Source organism: Xyrauchen texanus, chromosome 32 (assembly GCF_025860055.1).
Source record: "Xyrauchen texanus isolate HMW12.3.18 chromosome 32, RBS_HiC_50CHRs, whole genome shotgun sequence".
Lineage (NCBI taxonomy): Eukaryota > Metazoa > Chordata > Actinopteri > Cypriniformes > Catostomidae > Xyrauchen > Xyrauchen texanus.
In genome coordinates this window covers 18,645,830-18,665,163 of record NC_068307.1, presented here as the reverse complement: position 1 = coordinate 18,665,163, position 19,334 = coordinate 18,645,830, and the positions used below count along the sequence as shown (strand labels likewise).

The following is a 19,334-nucleotide window of genomic DNA, read 5'->3' as shown; positions in this document are numbered from 1 at the left end:
GTGATGCAATTTTCAAAATCCTGAAAAAAAAAACCAACAACAACATTATTGCCCACTACATGCCCAGGGCATGTCAATTTAATTTGTATTTTTTTTTTTTTTATAATCCCCAATTAAAAATAGATTATCTATCATTTATACTGGTTCTATTTATTTTGCAAAATATTTTTCTACAAATACCAGGATCTGGAAGGATGTAGGCTTATATTCAACTGGAAACTTGTTTGCATATATTGGCTGACTTTTCTGTGGTTTTGTCTGCTATGTAACAAGTCTGGGAGCTGTCCACACATGGTGGTGCTGAACAAAATACATTTCTACTTTTCAAGTTTGGATCTTTAATGCCTTATTAATAATATATTTTTAAACCTCAAAATAGCGTGTTTCATGTCTGTCGGACAAGTTTGGGATGCAAACGAATCAGATTGCATTTTGACTACTGATGCTACAGTATTTATAGTGCATTTTATTCTTTAAAGGAATATTTCAGGTTCGATTCAAGTGGATCTATATTCTAAATTTTGAAATGTAAAAAAACCAAAAAACAAATGTGACAGCACATCAGCTGTGTACATATATGAATGCGCCAAATTGCTATGTTGCCAGGCAACCACACACAGCTTACTGCAGTTAGACTAATGGACTAGCCTATATTAGGCCCTACTTAGCGGAATAAGTGTTTTTTTTATTTTTTATTTTTACTCATTATTACTATTAATAAAAATAAATAAATAAAACAATTTCATTTTCAAAATCATTGTAAATATAATATAGCGTAAATAAATAAATAAAAACAATTTAACAAAAAACTTGAACGCATGTGTTGCGCTACTACACGGACCATCCGTTACTTTGATTGTACTGCCTTTAAAGCCGTTTTTAGGATGTGCAGCCTCTTCCCCTTGCAAAATAACTGTAAGGCACGGACTCCAGATGGTTATTGCTTTAATATTTCACATCATAATTGCTTTTGGCACTTGGCGACCAAATTGGTGACAGATTTTTAATTTAGCTCTCAGTTCAACCCTAACGCCATAAGCAATCCGCCTGTATTTAGTGTACTGGAGAGAGCGCAAGCACGCAGGGGCGTGTTATAGATAGTAGGGTAGGGGTGGAGAGCGCTGGATGCTCTTTTTAAAGTGTGCACATGTAGAACACTTGATGTGGAGAATAGATTCCTCTCTTTTTCTCTGGTGATGAAAGGCAGCTGAGAATCCGCCTTTCAGAGTGATTCGTTACCACACTTGTATGCGACTTCCCTCCCCGACTTTTTACCCCAGTCAAGTTTCTTGAGTTGTGGCTGGGGCTCTTCATCAATACCCTGGCCTTGTTAACCCCGGGTTGGTCCGAGCGGGACCGTGAAGGCGTCCGGCTGCTCGAGCCGTGGAACTGCCCCGAGCCCCGCGCGCTCATGGAGAGAGACGTCATGGACAAACTGGGGGACATGGCTTCGGTCTACGAGTTCGATCCGTTAGCGGGCAACATCCCCGCCACCAAAGTGGAGATCACAGTTTCGTGCAGGTAAGAGCACTGGCGTGCGGTGACTCCCGTCTGACAGCATGCGCATCTGGAGGAACAATGTGTGTGCATCACATAATGCACCTGTACTAACGTGCAATCTCATTTCAGATGTGTAAAAATGTTGATGGTGCTGTTTTACGCAGTAAAGAAAGAAAAGTTCTCCAAAAACTTCTGCCTTTATTCAATTTGTGTGAATGGCACACTCAGATTTTAATGTCGCATGTGATAATTGTGCATGAAAACAGCAAAGCATGCACTGAATAGCACTTAGAGACACTACAATCGACCATGATCGCTTACATCAGTATATATATTTACGTGTTTGAACTAGTGAATTTTCTATGGAGAGTCTGCGTTTGCATGTTTTGATTATGGGTGGGGATAGTTGCGATTGCATGCAACCAAAGTATGCCTGGAAAATGGGTAGCCTATGCTGCGTGTTTAAAGTGTTTAACTGTTAAATAATGTCTCACTTTCATTCAGCCTAACACAGGCAATATGCAGATAAAAGCCTTTATGTAAGGTTTTATTCAAGTATACCCGACCATCCCAACTGAGCTGTTTTACACTCACAAACACATTTTATGGCTTTCTTTATGCTGATGTTTATTAGATACAAGTGCATTGATTTATTAGTAGGTGTATGTGTAAGTGCGAGGGTGTTTTGTGTTGAGAAGCTCGTGTGATATATGATGAATACAGTACAGTATCTAGGCTAAACAATACACACTGCTCTGTTGTTCATTGATTTGACTGAGCTGATATTCACTATATGCTAAACATACTCTATACAATGAAGAGAAGCTCAAAGCATGCCTGTATTGAGTGGTTGCACATTGACAGATTTTCTTTCATTTGCCTGTGCAAACTCTCTCTCTCTCTCTCTCTCTCTCTCTCTCTCTCTCAACTAAACTTATTGCAAATTAGATGCACAGTGCAACTTGTGTATTATTTCCACTTTACCTGTCTTTGGTGCGAAACATTCCCTCCCTTCAACTGATTTTCAACTCTAATCATGGGCACTTAGCCTTCCCAACCTTGTCCTTAATATTCATATATCATGACTTTCTCAGTTATTGACAGACTTCTATGCATATTCATATGGTCAAATGGATATACTGTAGTAGAGTCTTCGTTGGTTCTTTTAAAGACGTTATATAAAGGTATGAATTAGGTATGAATTTCACTATACAATAGTGATGAATTGCATATACATGAAAAATAATCTGCCTGGATGATTTGCCTTGATTTAAAGTTGATTTCAGATGAGAGAGAGAGAGAGAGAGAGAGAGAGAGAGAGAGAGAGAGAGAGAGAGAGAGAGAGAGAGAGAGAGAGAGAGAGAGAGAGAGAGAGAGAGCATTTGTTTGATTGAAACATTTGTTTGGTGATTTACAGCTAACATGTCATTTAATAAATAATAAATAATATTGATTTGTTGCCTCCATATAGGAGACACTGGGAGTCAAAATACCAATAAATAATAAGTGTAATATTCATGGGCTAAACTCGAATACTCTTAATTAAAAAGTCCTGAATCTGTTTTTTTTTTTATTTAAGCACCAAATGCACTTATAGATATGAATATAGCAAACTGAAAATATAAATATGCTGAAAACCCTAATAAATTTACTCTAATCATTTGAGTAAACTCAATCCCTCAATTGAACGGAGTAATCCGTAATGGCTTCTCCAAAACTCATGTAATTAAGTTCAGTTAACTTGGTGTTCATATAGAACAAATGTAACTATTTAGGTTAACTAGATATAGGTAGACTGTAATCAGATTTGCTATTTTAATATGGTTGTTTCTACTGTTGTTAATCATTTTAATTGAATGGATTAAAATAAATATCATAGCTTATTCTAGGTCAGTCATTAAAGGTGCATTCAGGAACTTTTCTCATGTGTCATCTTGGACGTACACTGACACCTAGTGGCTTGGATGCAGCCATGATTACTTTAATCAATGAGTGAAAGAGTCAAATAACAGGACGGTTACTGATTTTTTTTGGGGTCACACTGTATATGCGTTAGATTAACACATTTCAATGTCATAACATATTTCCACCAAATTTAATTGAGTAATCTTTAAGAAAATTCAATAAAGAACTTCAGATTTATATATTATTATTTTAATTTGGTTAAACGATTACACAGTTCAATTTGAAGGATATTTGTTATGAAATTTAAATAAATCTTTAAAATAGGATTAAATCTCAATTTTACTGGGGAAACCCTTAGAAGTTAAACATTATTCATGAAATCATATTAAAAATATATTTTTTTGATTCCATTAAACAGGAGATTCATTTACCCTGGACACCTTAATTGACATTCCTGTCACATATAGGGTGGTTGAGAGCTGTTGTCATGTGGTGACCAACAAAGGGATCAGCAGATGTAATCAATAATGGTTTTCACCAATTTCTATCAAAGGTCCAGCCAATAGAATTCAATACAGTACATCTGTCTGGTCATCTGATGGTTATGTGTTTTGTAAACTAAATGGATGCTTTGTATACTTCGTTACGAATTAATTCAGTTACTTCTTTAAGTGTAATATTAATATTCTCTATAATCTGAACCACTCACTCCTCCCCATCCAAGTTTATATAACATTTCCAAATCTTTAATTGGTGCCTGTTTAGAACCAAGAGGTGCTTGGAGCTCATATCATACTATATACTTGTGAGATCAGAGCTGTGCATGCTTGGGAAGACTTTTCATCTCTTCGTTTCTACCTTCTGTAACCAGACATGTCTGATTTTAATTGCAGCCATTAACTTATTCAACAGCTTTGGAAAAACCTGAAAGGGATTTGGCATGAAGATCAATCAAACTTGTGTGTTGCATTGATTTGGATTTTGGGCTGAAATGAGGAGAAAGCTGTGATGTTTTAAGGTGGGCTCTGGGATGTAGCCCCCTTACTTTTTTCTTTTTTGATTCTCTAAATACAGTATCCATTACGTGTGCTTATTTTAGCAACATTGCAATTCAACTAAGTAAAATTAGACACACAATCTCTGATATTTACCACCAGAGACCATACCAGGGTTTTTATAACCTTGCATTCAAGAGATCCTCTCTTCATTAATATTCTGGGTGCATTGTGGGAGGTATGGTGTAAAGATGACTGATGCTTCCAAAAGCCAATCACAATGCACATAATCCTTTCTGTGAAATGTCAGTGTGTACCTGAGGACAGATCTCTCAGACCCTCTCTCCCCCTCATGTTCATGCTCCAAACCTCTCAGATATGGTGATTCACCGTTCTTCCCTGGCTTCTGGGGAAAATACAAATTATGGCCTGTCTTTTGGCGTAATTAGTGTGATTTTAGAGCAATCACCCGTTCGCTTATTAAAATCCCTTTCACAATGATAAGGCATCAAAAACCTGTCAAAGAAAAATCCTTGTTATGCATTTTCTCCTGCTCGGGGTGTGTGAGATAAGGATGGGATTACTGTAGCTGGATAACGGGGAAGCCAGATTACACCCCACACGGTTCAATACTTTTTAAGTGCTGTTGACAATGGGGATTTGGAAACACCTATTTTCTTTATCAGCAGCAATGCTGTCCGATCACAAAGATATGATGGTGGCGGGCAAGTAATCTTAACAACAACAAACAGTACAAGTAGTATGGAATTGCCTCAATGGCCCGGTCACAAATGCCTTACTCTATGTGCACTTGCAGTCTCCTTGCATTTGCTTGCATAGTTGTGGAGTCAATGACACTAAGGGTGCACACTAATGATTAAAATAATTAAAAAATTCTGTAATTTGAGATTTATTTGGTCTATATTACAGGGTTGAACGATTTGGACAAAAGTAATCACTGTTATTACTGCTTAGATGTCAATTAAAAAAAATAATACATTAAACAGCTACTATTATGTTGTGTTAAAACTACAAACTAGTAAAAGAGTTACACTGTGAGCTGTTCTGTCCTGTTTAAAAGATATATACAGTGGGTACGGAAAGTATTCAGACCCCCTTAAATTTTTCACTCTTTGTTATATTGCAGCATTTGCTAAAATCATTTAAGTTCATTTTTTTCCCTCATTATTGTACACACAGCACCCCATATTGACAGAAAAACACAGAATTGTTGACATTTTTGCACATTTATTAAAAAAGAAAAACTGAAATATCACATGTTCCTAAGTATTCAGACCCTTTGTTCAGTATTTAGTAGAAGCACCCTTTTGATCTAATACAGCCATAAGTCTTTTAGGGAAAGATGCAACAAGTTTTTCACATCTGGATTTGGGTATCCTCTGCCATTCCTCCTTGCAGATCCTCTCCAGTTCTGTCAGGTTGGATGGTAAACGTTGGTGGACAGCCATTTTCAGGTCTCTCCAGAGATGCTCAATTGGGTTTAAGTCAGGGCTCTGGCTGGGCCATTCAAGAACAGTCACGGAGTTGTTGTGAAGCCACTCCTTCATTATTTTAGCGGTGTGCTTAGGGTCATTGTCTTGTTGGAAGGTGAACCTTGGCCCAGTCTGAGGTCCAGAGCACTCTGGAGAAGGTTTTCGTCCAGGATATCCCTGTACTTGGCCGCATTCATCTTTCCCTCGATTGCAACCAGTCGTCCTGTCCCTGCAGCTGAAAAACACCCCCACAGCATGATGCTGCCACCACCATGCTTCACTGTTGAGACTGTATTGGACAGGTGATGAGCAGTGCCTGGTTTTCTCCACACATACCGCTTAGAATTAAGGCCAAAAGTTCTATCTTGGTCTCATCAGACCAGAGAATCTTATTTATCACCATCTTGGAGTCCTTCAGGTGTTTTTTAGCAAACTCCATGCAGGCTTTCATGTGTCTTGTACTGAGGAGAGGCTTCCGTCGGGCCACTCTGCCATAAAGCCCCGACTGGTGGATGGCTGTAGTGATGGTTGATTTACTACAACTTTCTCCCATCTCCCGACTGCATCTCTGGAGCTCAGCCACAGTGATCTTTGGGTTCTTCTTTACCTCTCTCACCAAGGCTCTTCTCCCCCGATAGCTCAGTTTGGCCGGACGGCCAGCTCTAGGAAGGGTTCTGGTCCTCCCAAACGTCTTCCATTTAAGGATTATGGAGGCTATTGTGCTCTTATGAACCTTAAGGGCAGCAGAAATGTTTTTGTAACCTTGGCCAGATCTGTGCCTTGCTACAATTCTGTCTCTGAGCTCTTCAGGCAGTTCCTTTGACCTCATGATTCTCATTTGCTGTGACATGCACTGTGAGCTGTAAGGTCTTATATAGACAGGTGTGTGGCTTTCCTAATCAAGTCCAATCAGTATAATCAAACACAGCTGGACTCAATTGAAGGTGTAGAACCATCTCAAGGATGATCAGAAGAAATGGACAGCACCTGAGTTAAATATATTTGAGTGTCACAGCAAAGGGTCTGAATACTTAAACTGAAAAATCACATGGTCCTTTCTTTTTTAATAAATGTGCAAAAATGTCAACAATTCTGTGTTTTTCTGTCAATATGGGGTGCTGTGTGTACAATAATGAGGAAAAAAACTGAACTTAAATTATTTTAGCAAATGGCTGCAATATAACAAAAAGTGAAAAATTTAAGGGGGTCTGAATACTTTCCGTACCCACTGTATATATATACGGTGTGTGTATATATATATATATATATATATATATATATATATATATATATATATATATATATATATATATATATATATATATATATATATATATATATATATATATATATATATATATATATATATACACCGTATCTGTATAATTAATATATATATATATATATATATTAATTATACATTTTGTATTATTATTATTGCAATATACAATATGAATATTTTTGTAATAATTTAGCACACTGCATTGCTATATGGAAGTGTGTGTGTTGTTGTTTTGGGGTTTAGTTTAGAAGAAGCACAAAGCTGTTGCCAACTCAAACCTAGTGAAATGCTCTCATCTTCTCCTTGCTTAACACAACTTTAGATATGTTTAGAAACTTGTAATGACAAAGTATTTGGAATTATGCAAACTAAAGTAAATCTGGAGCACTTTAAATATAACGCGGTTGGCACATGTTAATGATGCGCACAAACCAAATTCCAAGAATGTAACCAGAGACTATTTATCAGAGTCGTGCCACTTCTATTAAATTAAATGGGAAAAATTGCCAAACCATCAGCTCCTGATAGAAGTGAGGATGGCAGTGGAGAGGAGCTTACCCCCAGCCTGGACGGGACCTAAACTGGTCGTGAAGGGGGTTGAAAACAATGGAAGTATTCCAACAATAAGTGACCGCTGAGCAGGCTTATAAAGTGGATGGTGCATTGTGATTGGATGAGATGTCTGATAGAATGAATCCCAAGATATTCCTGTTAGAACTATGTGTAGCAGTACGAGTTAACGCGTAATGAGCTGGTGCGCCTGTGGCCAATCCCCTTATGGTGTGCTGTGTTGCCTTCCTTGTTTCCATTTGTATGCACTGTGGTGTGGTGGTGTGTTTGCTAGGGGGACTTTCCTTGGGATTTTTCTACTGCCTTTGACTCCTTTCTCCTCCATCTGTAAGCCTCAGCAATTATAAATTATATATATTTGTTTTCTCATTTTTTGTTTTTTTCTTTTCTTTTTGTACTCTCTTCCCCGAGAGATGAATGTGTTTTAAAATGGTTTTAAACGATTGAAATAAAAAGGTGTTTCTTTTCCAACATTGAACGTCGTCTTTGGCTGAATTGTACATGTACCTGTGTGTCCTTAATTCCATCAACATCACTGCCATTAGGTAGTACAATTATTCTCTGGGTGAAATTCCCAGGGTGGCGTAGTCTGCATGTTATTCGTCCTTTTCTTGCCCACCGCCCGAGTTGCCACAATCTGGCGTAGTCGGCAGGACACAATTCAACGCCAAGACGCGTTCAATTTGGTTGTATTTGGTTTTTTGTTCTGTTTGTCTCTTTTCTCTTTTCTCTTTTTTTTTGTGTGTTTTAGGCAAAACAGCAGCTGGCGCTCTTCCTCCGCCTTCCTATCTCCTAACGGTAGAGTTTCCCTTTTATTGGGTGGGGTAGGTAGGGAGAGGTACAGGAGTTGCGGGATTTAGTTGAGCAGTTAAGAGTAGATCATGAGAGGTTGCGCCGGGAACAGGCTGCAGCTCAGGGCAGCTAATGGGCTGGCTGTTCCCTACCGTGGCTATTTGAGATTGAGCTCTGTGGTAAGTTAATACAGCGGTGTGGGTTGCTGGTAGTTAAAGACCCTCTTGGGGGTGTGTTCTCCCTGGTTCCTGGTATTTTGGGTATGAACGTTATTCGCAGATGCTATGGAGTTTTTTTTAGTCGGCATGGCAGCCATGTTTGACTTACCTGTGGTGGCCAACAGCCCAGCCCTCGCTCCCTTTTATTTTAGAGGTGGATGCAAGTCATGGTGGCCTGGGGGCGGTGTTATCACAGGAGCAGGATGGTAAGGTTAGGTCTGTAGCTTATGCGAGTCGGGGTCTTAGGCCCACTGAGTGTGATATGGTGAACTATAGCTCTATGAGGTTGGAGTTTGTGGCACTTAAATGAGCTATGACGGAGAAGTTTCGGGAATACCTGCTGGGTCATAAGTGTGTGGTATTTACCGATAACAACCCGCTTAGCCATTTGTCATCTGCTAAACTGGGCGCAACTGAGCCACGTTGGGCAGCCCAGTTGGCATCATTTGATTTCGAGGTTAGGTATCGTTCAGGCAGAAGTAATAAGAATGCCGATGCTTTATCTCGCCAGTATCCTCCGGGCCCAGTAGGTATAGAAGCTATGCTTCCTGGTACGTCATTGCCCAAGCCTTTACGACAGGCTCTCCACAGAACACGGGCTGAAGCAATTCAGACTGCCGTCATGGTCTTGCCTCATCATACAGCCTCTGATATTTGTGCCCTCCAGCAGGCTGGTCTAGTTATCTAGGAGGTTTTGGTGTTCTGGAGACGTGCGCAACGTCCCAACGTTGAAGAGCGTTAAGGGTGTCCCAACCTGCATTGACGTTGCTCCGGAAGTGGGACATGTTGGTAGAGAAGAGTGGTGTCCTGTATCGCTGGGTATTTCGTCCTGACGGGGCGGAGATGGTCTTGCGGGTGGTGGTGCCCGTTTTCCCTGAAAGAAGAGGTGTTAACTAAGGCCCACCAGGAGCATGGCCATCAGGGTATAGAAAGGACGTTAGAACTCTTATGCCAGCGTTGTTATTGACCGGGAATGTCTGGAGAAACCTCCTCATTCCAGATTTATGGGGCATTTATTGGCCTCCCGGCCTAATGAGATTGTAGCGATTGATTATATCGTGTGGGAGTCCATCCAGAGTGGGCTAGAAAATGTGGTGGTCATGACTGATGTGTTCAGCATGCGTATATACTTGCTGTTCCCATTTAGGACCAACGAGCTTCTATTGTGGCTCAAGCCTTGGGGGTAGAGTGGGTTACTTTTTTTAAGTTTGGTGTCCCTGCAGTCAGTGAAGTGGCTATATGTCGGATTGTCCATTCAACAGCTGGTCAACATTCCCATATTTATCATCTCCCAAGACCTTTCGCGGCAGCGGATAATGCTGCCGATCCTCTTGGTCTTGTGTCCAATGTAGTAATGGTTCGCTTTCGACCTTGGAGTTAGTATGGGTTATCTTCGGCCTTATTCTTTTTCCATCGTCGGGGCGACGATGCCAAAAGGTGGGGTAGAATGTAGCAGTACGAGTTAAGGCGTAATGAGCTGGTGTCTCGTTAACGCGTAATGAGCTGGTGCGCCTGTGGCCAATCCCCGTGTGAGGCGCCATCCTATAAATATGTAGCGAGTAGAGAAGTCTAAGATCCTCTCTTGCTTGTCAATGACGGAACGTGTGTTGTGGTTCCGGGTCGCTTTTCCATGTGCCATGCTGTGTTAATAGAACACTGGCTCTCCAACTGGAGATCTCTCTCGTTATGCTGCGCAGTCAACAAACGGACTTGCTGTTTCTCTTGGGCATTCGTGAATGCTGTTTGATTGAACACTGGCTCTCCAACTGGAGATCTCTCTCGTTATGCTGCGCAGTCAACAAACGGACTTGCTGTTCCTCTTGGGTATGCGTGAATGCTGTTTGATTGGACGGAGGCCGGTTTAGTGGGAGATCGTCGCCAGTTACGCAGTGTGAGTCACTAGCTGCTGTTTTGCCTGCAGTGGTTGAATTGCTGTTTTGCCTACGTTGGTGGAACTGCTGTTTTGCCTGAATTGCTGTTTTGCCTGTACCGTGGGTTTGCTGAATGGCTGTTTGTTTTGTGCACATGCATTGAACATTTGACCAGCAATTGGAGCAGATTGCTGAGCGTTCGTGTTGCCATTATAACCATGGGGCAATTACAGCTATATGGCCGGAAGTATGGGTTGTTTGTTTTATGTGATCTAGTGTTTTTATAAAGGTTGAACGTAGCTCAAGGGGTTGTTTTTTTTATGTTGTTGTTATAAGAAGTTTGTTTCTCTTCCATTTTGTGTTGACTTTTGTTTAGATTATAAGCTGTATTATTTCCTTGTTTATTTTCTTTCATTATTGAATTTATTTTTATATATATATATATATATATATATATCTTTTGTTATACTGCCTGTTCTAAAACCATTGTTGGTTTTGGGCAGTTTATATTGGGTGCATCTCGTGACAAACTTGTTAGTTTTTCGTTTAAAATTATGTATTGATTTCCTTTTATTCTTTTCTGTTGTGAGCCTTGGTTAATTGAGTGTGTTTTTGTTACAGTGGCTGAGAGCCGATGGTGGTGCTGGTGTCTGGGTGGTAGCGTCCCCTTATGGTGTGCTGTGTTGCCTTCCTTGTTTCCATTTGTATGCACTGTGGTGTGGTGGTGTGTTTGCTAGGGGGACTTTCCTTGGGATTTTTCTCTTTTTTTGTTTTTTGTACTCTCTTCCCCGAGAGATGAATGTGTTTTAAAATGGTTTAAAACGATTGAAATAAAAAGGTGTTTCTTTTCCAACATTGAACGTCGTCTTTGGCTGAATTGTACACGTACCTATGTGTCCTTAATTCTATCAACATCACTGCCATTAGGTAGTACAATTATTCTCTGGGTGAAATTCTCAGGGTGGCGTAGTCTGCATGTTATTCGTCCTTTTCTTGCCCACCGCCCGAGTTGCCACATATGCTTATGCTTATGCTTACATTGATCTTAATATTCCCAAGAGTGTGCCAAAGATAGCCGCCAGTGGACTGACATACTGGAAAGAATTTGTTATAATACACATAATCAAAGCACGAGATGGAATTCATTTCATGTGCGTCTAGCAGAGAATCGCCCTGATACAACTGAAACACCATAACATTATGTGTGTACCGAGTATGTGCAAAACACTACAAATCAGAGTGAGGCAAATATGATACTCGTAAACAACTGTGACTTCACATTTGCTCAAAGTGAAACAGCAATTGGTCAGTGGCAAACTGAAAAAGATAGGACAGGTGAGGAGAAAATGGACTTCGGAAGAGCTTGTGATTTGTTCTGTCATCTGTAGACACAGCCGTAATGAAAATTAACAACAATTTGCAACTTTAACTGCTTTATAATTTCTGCTTGTTAGCTTGCTAATACCTTAGCTAATACCGTGAGAGGCAGAAGCAGTGATCATAGTTACAATATGATTTATTGGGCAGCCATACTATAGGGTAGTGTTTCCCAACCTTTTTTCTGCCAAGGCACATGTTTACAACAAAAAAATTCAAGAACTTGTCCATGTTTTCTGTCCGTATTAGTAGCGTGTTTACTTGTAATGTTTGAAATTTGGCTATGCAAAAAAACAAAAAAACAAAACAAGTCACATAGGTAGGCTACGCTTTGTGAGGTCACAGGTGGCAATAGTGCTAAATGGGTAATGAAAAAACAAGAAATTTGCTTCTTTTCTAATTTGTAGATTTGTTCTTGCAATGCCACAACAAATTACAAGGATGCAAACTCATGAGGGGTGAAAAAGGTAAGACAATCACTGGTACACAAACATATTTTCTGGGGATATATATATATTTTTTTTAATAAGCCACAAGCACCAATTCCAAGTTTATTCAAGTTAACATTTGTGTTAGAATTAGCTGCAATATAAAGAGTATTCTAGTGAGGCTTGCTTCTGTTTCACAAATTTGTCCAATTTTATTAACTGATCAGTTCAGTGACCCCTTCTGGAAATGTCACTAGGTGGCAACAAATGAGCGTTTTATGAGCTATGAGTGAATCAGTGAATCATTTTGAGTCGTTCATGACCGAAATCTACCAAGAGACTTGACAGTGTTTAAGTATTAAAAGAACAAAGCAGATCTTCCTTCAGTCTGAGTATTATTTTTCCCCTTTATTAAAACTTGCATGGCTATAAATCTACTGACTTCAGTAGAAGAATTATAAACACAAAGCAATGATCTACAGGATCATTTTCCTGCAGTAGCCTATTTAAACTGCTGAGCATTGCTTTTATCAGGAAAGACCACAATAATAGACAAATAATAATAATTTTGAGTTTCAATAATGTTCTTTCATCATTGTAAAGCGCATTTCACATGAGTTGAGTTGAGGCGTCAACACTCATACGCCAGCGTCAAGCGCCGCATCGCCCTCCACATGACAAGAGTTGCAGAAAGCGTCACAGAGGGGCGATTTACGAGTTTGCCACTTAAAAAAGCGGTAGGTGTGCACAATAAACATTAAAAACATGTTTTTGGAAGAGAGAAAAAAAGCTTTCAGTTGCTTTGATAGCAGGAAGTAATAAAATGACTCTTATGTTTAGGTCGAAGTGTTTTCTTGGTGAATTTAAATTAGTTTAATATCTGGGATCTCTGTTATTCCTAAACAATAAGGTTATATTTAATTAAAATAAATTATCAGACATTCAGTGCCTCTTCACAAATTTGGTCAGTTTTTAAATATTTCTTGTTGCTTAGTACTCTCAAAGACATTATTGGTGAAGCAAAAAGAAGTGTGTGAAAAACACTTGTGGTGTGACTTCACCAGCATGACTTCATAGAATTCAATGTATTCTGCAGCGCTGACGCGAGTCATGTGAAAGACCTTTAACACTTATAAATATCAGTCAATTTTGCACATTAATCATTGCTCTTCACAATCACAAAAGTGACCGATTATGGTTTCAAAAATTTGAATTTCTATGAGGTGAGTGTTTTGGATCCCTGAAATTATTTAATTTCCACAGCACACCTGACAATCTTTCACGGCACACAAGTGTGAAAAACACTGCTATAGGATGTCCCATTTATCTTTTTATGCTTCAAAAGGATGCTCAAGTTTGTCCCCTTTGGCCCCTTGTTGTGCCTTGATGTGCTTACTGTGACCGATATTAACTGGTCTACTACCCAGCAGTCAATAGCTGAGAATGCAATTTGGTACATAGCCTTACTTTTTTAACATAACAGTTAGAGACTTATTAAGCTACTAACTAGTCATTTAGCTGATGCTTATGCAACAAGACGAACAGTGAGCTTATTACAATGAGCCAGGCTGCTGCTCAAAGGAACTGCAAGTGATTGGTGAGAAAAGTTCTATTGCTGCATTCTTGCATCTCACAGACCTTCATATTTCAGAATAGTCTCTGAAAGCTTCTGCTATTTAGCTCAAGTTCCTTTGAGGGTTTCATGAACTGTGGCTTTATTTTCTGCTACATTAAATGGTCTCTCTGCAGGTTGCTGTGCAGGGTGGTGGACAATGTAGCTCCATGGGGCAGCTGGCATCGCTTGTGCTCCACTTCTTCCATTTGTAACCTCTAATATCTTCTTCAATTCACTCTGTCCTCGGCTAAATACTGAACTGAGTGGGTGCTTTCAAACTTTCTAGCCTCTCTGCAGATAGCCTGAGAGAGAGAGAGTGTTCAGAAAAAAGATATATAAAAAATGAGATTAATGTAATCTTTGAGGTGAGCTGTTGACAGCCTCCCCACATTCAACAGTCACTCTAATGAAAAAACTTATTCAACAGACAATCTGCCATGAAGACACTGGCAGAACTGAAGCATTGAGCAGGTAAACAAGAAAACAACAACAAACAAACAATAAAAACACAAGCCAAGAAAGTGCAAGAGATTACTTGAACTACTGACAGGTATTTTGGTCGGTGGCAGATGTGATCGTCCCCAATAAGCATCACAGAAAGATTGGTGTTCGAGGCAGAGGTGGTGACAACCCTTGAAACCCCAGTTGAGTACTAGTACAGCCTGAGCTGTTATGATCATAAGGAACAATGATTTTTCAAATCCCCAGAGGTCTGACCCTTGTTCTTGGTATTCTAACATGTACAAACACATGCCAATTGTCAATCTTGACTCAGCCTCTCACAAATAGCTGTTCAGTATGGCTGACTGGTGCCTTTTATTGCTTTTTTCTGATGGACGTGTCAGAGAAGCCATAAATAACTTCATCCAATTTTTCAATTTCTCGGACATTGATGCCATGCTGGTGGAGAGACTGACTTTTGTTCATTTTGATTTAAAGCAGGAGAGCTCTCTCGTGAATTAGTTTTTTGTGAGTTTGTTCATGAGGCACTTGACTCTGATTGTTTTTCATACAAGTGATTTTAGAAACAATTCTCTGAAATCGAAATCAGGTTCTAAATTATTTTGAGTGTAGAGATGTGCTACAAACATAAGTACTGCAAAATGGACAGTGAGTTTGTAATGACTTGTTCCATCAAGCTAATTAAGGGAGATATTAGCGCCTTTGTACACAATCTTCAGCAGAACACAAATTAAGATTTTTAGAAGACACAGCTCTGTCAGGTCCTTATAATGGAAGTACATGGGTGCCAGCACTTTGATGGTCCAAAAGTCATATTTAGGCAGATTAAAAGTAATCCACACTCCAGTTGATCAATGAATGTCTTCTGAAGCAAATCGATAAGTTTGTGTAAAAATTAAATAGATTATTAAAACGTTATTAACTTTAAAAAAGAGCTTCCTGCCAGCAGCTGACACATATCATTGCGTAAGCACGTTGGCAAGTTCACGCGAGAATTTGGAAGTAGCACTTATTTACAACAGAAGAACAAACATCACGAGAGAATTCGGCCATTTCAAACAGCAACCGAGCCCTGGATGGAATCGCTGATTTAAAGTTAAAAACGTTTTAATTAGGATGTAGTCATCTACCACCATCTACCAATATGTGCTAAAAGTCCTTTTTACTATCAACCTCCACTTTCAATTTCACTTTCAAATTCTTAATTTTTTGTTTTTGGAAATTCACATTAATCACGCATATCGCTACCTACTGCGCATGGAGGAGAATTTAAAGTAAAAAGAAATTAAATATTGATCAGTTTCTCACCCACTCTAACCACCACATCATATCGCTTCTAAAGATATGGATTTAACCACTGGATTCTGTTATGGCATGATGGTGAATAAATTATGAGAAACATTTAATTTTGGGTGAGCTATCCATTTAACAGCCTTAAGTGGAGTCTGTTAATGCCATTATTTGAATGAGTTATCAGTTTTTTGCATGCTGGTTTATCTTTGTGGCATCAGATTTACCCACTCCAAAATGTCACATTCAAAACAAAATGTGATTGGTCGCTTTCCTTGTTAATAAGATAATTGTTAGTTAGTAAGGTTTAAGTGGACAATTCTTTGCCAAAATAAACTGCATTATGGACAAGACTTTAAGCCAATAGTCAAAAGACTGGCTATGCACGACAATAGCTTTATTGATTTGTGAACCTCTCGGATTATTTGTGATAATCACTATTAATCACTTATGGTTGGCCGACCTGTTGCATCTTCATCTTGAGTTCAAATCATCCTTCTTATTTTTCACTATTAAATGGGCTTTTAATGCATTTAATATATCAGAAAAATAATCTGTCTCCTATATTTTGTTGCTAAATTGACCAGATGAGACTGGTCACATGGACCCTTTCATGAGCTTATAACGCCCATAGCTGTTAGAAGGTGTCAGGAATGAGGTGGAGCCAAAAGCTGGATGCTAAACTAAAACAGTTTATTTGAACCCAAAAAAACAAACAACCCCCCCCACCCCTTCTGGGAAAACAGAAGGTAGGCACAATGACTGGTCTGGAAGCAGAGAGAGACAAGGCATTACAGGAAGGAATGGCAGATCCAATAGAGGGAGGGGAGTAAGGTTGTAGGTAAGAGAGAAAGAAACATTCTCCTAAAATTAAGACTAACTTCTAACAAATGGACTGACAGACTGATAATGTAAGCAACAGACTGAGAGGACTAGAGAGTGAGTAGTAGTAACTAACAATCCATCGATTTTAAGCCAGACAAGTGGAGAAATATGAAGTGAGAGTAATGACAGCCTTAATCGCGCAAAAATTTATTCACTCTCACAAGCGACAGGTGTGAACTGAAAACCCCTACAACACACAACAAAACACGTGGCAGGCCATATGGCACTATCAAAACCATCACTAAGCACACACAAACAACAACACACACAACAAACCACATGAGCGAGAACCCCTAATCGCGACCTTGAGGAGGTTACCCCATGTGACTCTACCCTCCCTAGCAACCTTGCCAATTTTGTTGCTTAGGAGACCTGGCTGGAGTCACTCAGCATGCCCTGGATTCGAACTTGTGATTCCAGGGGTAGTAGTCAGCGTCAATACTCGCTGAGCTACCCAAGCCCTCAGATCTAATGTACTTTGAGTTTTTGTGGTCAGTCAAAACCAAGAAGGATGTCTCAGTGCCTTCCAACCAGTGACGCCACTCCTCAAGTGCTTACGTCTATGGCAACTCCCGATTACCGACATTGTAATTCCGTTCGGAGAATGTAAGGCAATGCAAAAAATATGCTATGGGGTGCACCTTGCAAACCTTGAGTGTGCACGGTGGGCGAGTGCTGATAGAGAACTGCACCCGCACCCACGTCAGATGCGTCAACCTACACAACGAACGGCCGAGTAGGGTCCGGGGTTATCAAAATGGGGGCAGTATAGAACCAAAATTTTAGCATATTAAAAGCCTCTTGTGCCTGGAAGGTCCAATCTAATTTAACCATAGTGGAGGTTAAGCGTGTGAGGGGGGTGGCCACCCTGACTATAATTGCAAATAAATTGCCGGAAAAAGTTGGAAACCCCAGAAACCGTTACCAAGGCCATGTGCGAATCTGGGGTTGGCCAACTAGTTACGGTTCTCACCATAATAGGGTCAGCACGAATGCCCTTGGAGGACACAATGTACCCCCAAGAACGAAACCGTCATGGAACGCACACTTCTCAGCCTTGAGAAATAGACTATTTTCGAGATGATGTTGCAGCACTTGCCGGACATACTCTGTGTGCTTGGAGAGTTCTGGAGAAGATCAGAATGGAACTGATTAAACATATCGTGGAGTGCGTTGTTGACAAGTGCCTGGAAGACGGCGGCCTTGGTTAATCCAGAAGGCACCCTGTATTCAAAGTGCCTAGAGGGAGTATTGAATGGCGTCTTCCACTTATCCCTCTTCCTCATCCTCAAAAATTGGAGGGAGGAACTGTCCTTCTCCACAAAGGAAAAACACCACACCCACAGGGGATGAGGAAGGGCGGATGAAGCTGGCTGCGAGCGACTCAACCAACTTTTCCATTCCCTCCCACTCAGGAGGCAACAGGGAGTAGAGTGCCCGGGAGCGAGATCAATGGCACAGTCATATGGGCAGTGTGGAAGAAGAGATGTGGCTGTGGACCACCTGAACACCACCCCCAGGTAATGGTACACTACGGGAACTCCAGACAAACTGACCGGCTCCGCCTGTAACCCATAAATAGATGGAGAAATGGCAAAGGGAGCGGATCCCAAGCAGGAATCAATGAGGAACAATAATCGCTCCATGAAATGACAGAATTTTCAGCCCAGTTAATGTGAGGACCGTGCTTTACCAGCCATAGTTGCCCCAAAACAACAGGAGATTGGGAGGACAATATCAGGTAAAAAACAATGCTCTAACTATGATTCACAGAAATATCCAGACTCACCAGGACCTTGGCTTGAGTGATAGTAAACAGCAACGTCCCAATGAGGGAGTGCGTGGGAATGGGAGAGTCCACAGGTAGCACTGGAATACCCCAACGGGCTGCCACATCCAGTGCCTCTGAACAGAGATCTCGAGATGGGAATGGTGGGCGGTGGTGCGATGGAGACTGATTCTCTGTTCGACCCTGATGGCGAGATTGGTGAGTTAATCAAGACCCTCTCGGAGAGGCCATGAAGAAAGCGGGCTCACAGGGCTTCAATGTTCCAGTGACAGGATGGTGCCAAGGTGCAGAACTCGATGGCATAGTCGGAAGCTGATTTATCTCCTTGACGCAGACTAGACAGCAACTGGTCCACCTCACACCTCCGAGCCGAATAGTCGAACACCTTGCTGAACTCTGCTGCAAACTTCAGGAAAGGGGCGGAGCACAGTAGCTCGCTATCCCAGGCCCAAAAATTCTCCTCAAATGAAGATGAACTACTAACAAACGGACTGACAGTCTGGTCAAGCAACAGACTGAGAGGGCTAGAGAGCGAGCAGTACTAACTAACAATCCATCGACTAGACCCAGGCAAGAGGAGAAATATAAAGTGACAAACAAATGAGCATCAGTTGAGAGCAATGATAGCCACAACTGTCAAATGTCAAATTTCACCATTTAAGCATGCACAAACAACACACGCGGCAAACCATGTGGCATTGCCAGCGAGAGGGAAACGTGACGGAGACGACAAATAACACACCCCAAAGCACACATACTCGGAGCCTGCCGCATAGTACGAATCCTGGCAGAAGAACCACGAAACTGAATGGAATGCCGGTTGCAGTGGCAGAATTGGATGTGTGTGGTACAGTGGGACACA

At 40.5% G+C, this 19,334-nt stretch overlaps 1 protein-coding gene across 6 annotated transcripts in view; it reads left to right on the top strand.

Annotated features, from left to right (window-relative positions):
- The first annotated feature begins 1,214 nt into the window (after nucleotides 1-1,214).
- Nucleotides 1,215-19,334, top strand: part of LOC127626165 (copine-5-like) — a 193,592-nt gene continuing 175,472 nt past the window's right edge. For all 6 annotated transcript variants that reach the window (XM_052101754.1, XM_052101757.1, XM_052101756.1 and 3 more), the window contains exon 1: nucleotides 1,215-1,521. In XM_052101754.1, the coding sequence (XP_051957714.1) occupies nucleotides 1,412-1,521 (110 nt within the window). In that variant the 5' untranslated portion in view covers nucleotides 1,215-1,411. The remainder of the gene's footprint in view (nucleotides 1,522-19,334) is intronic.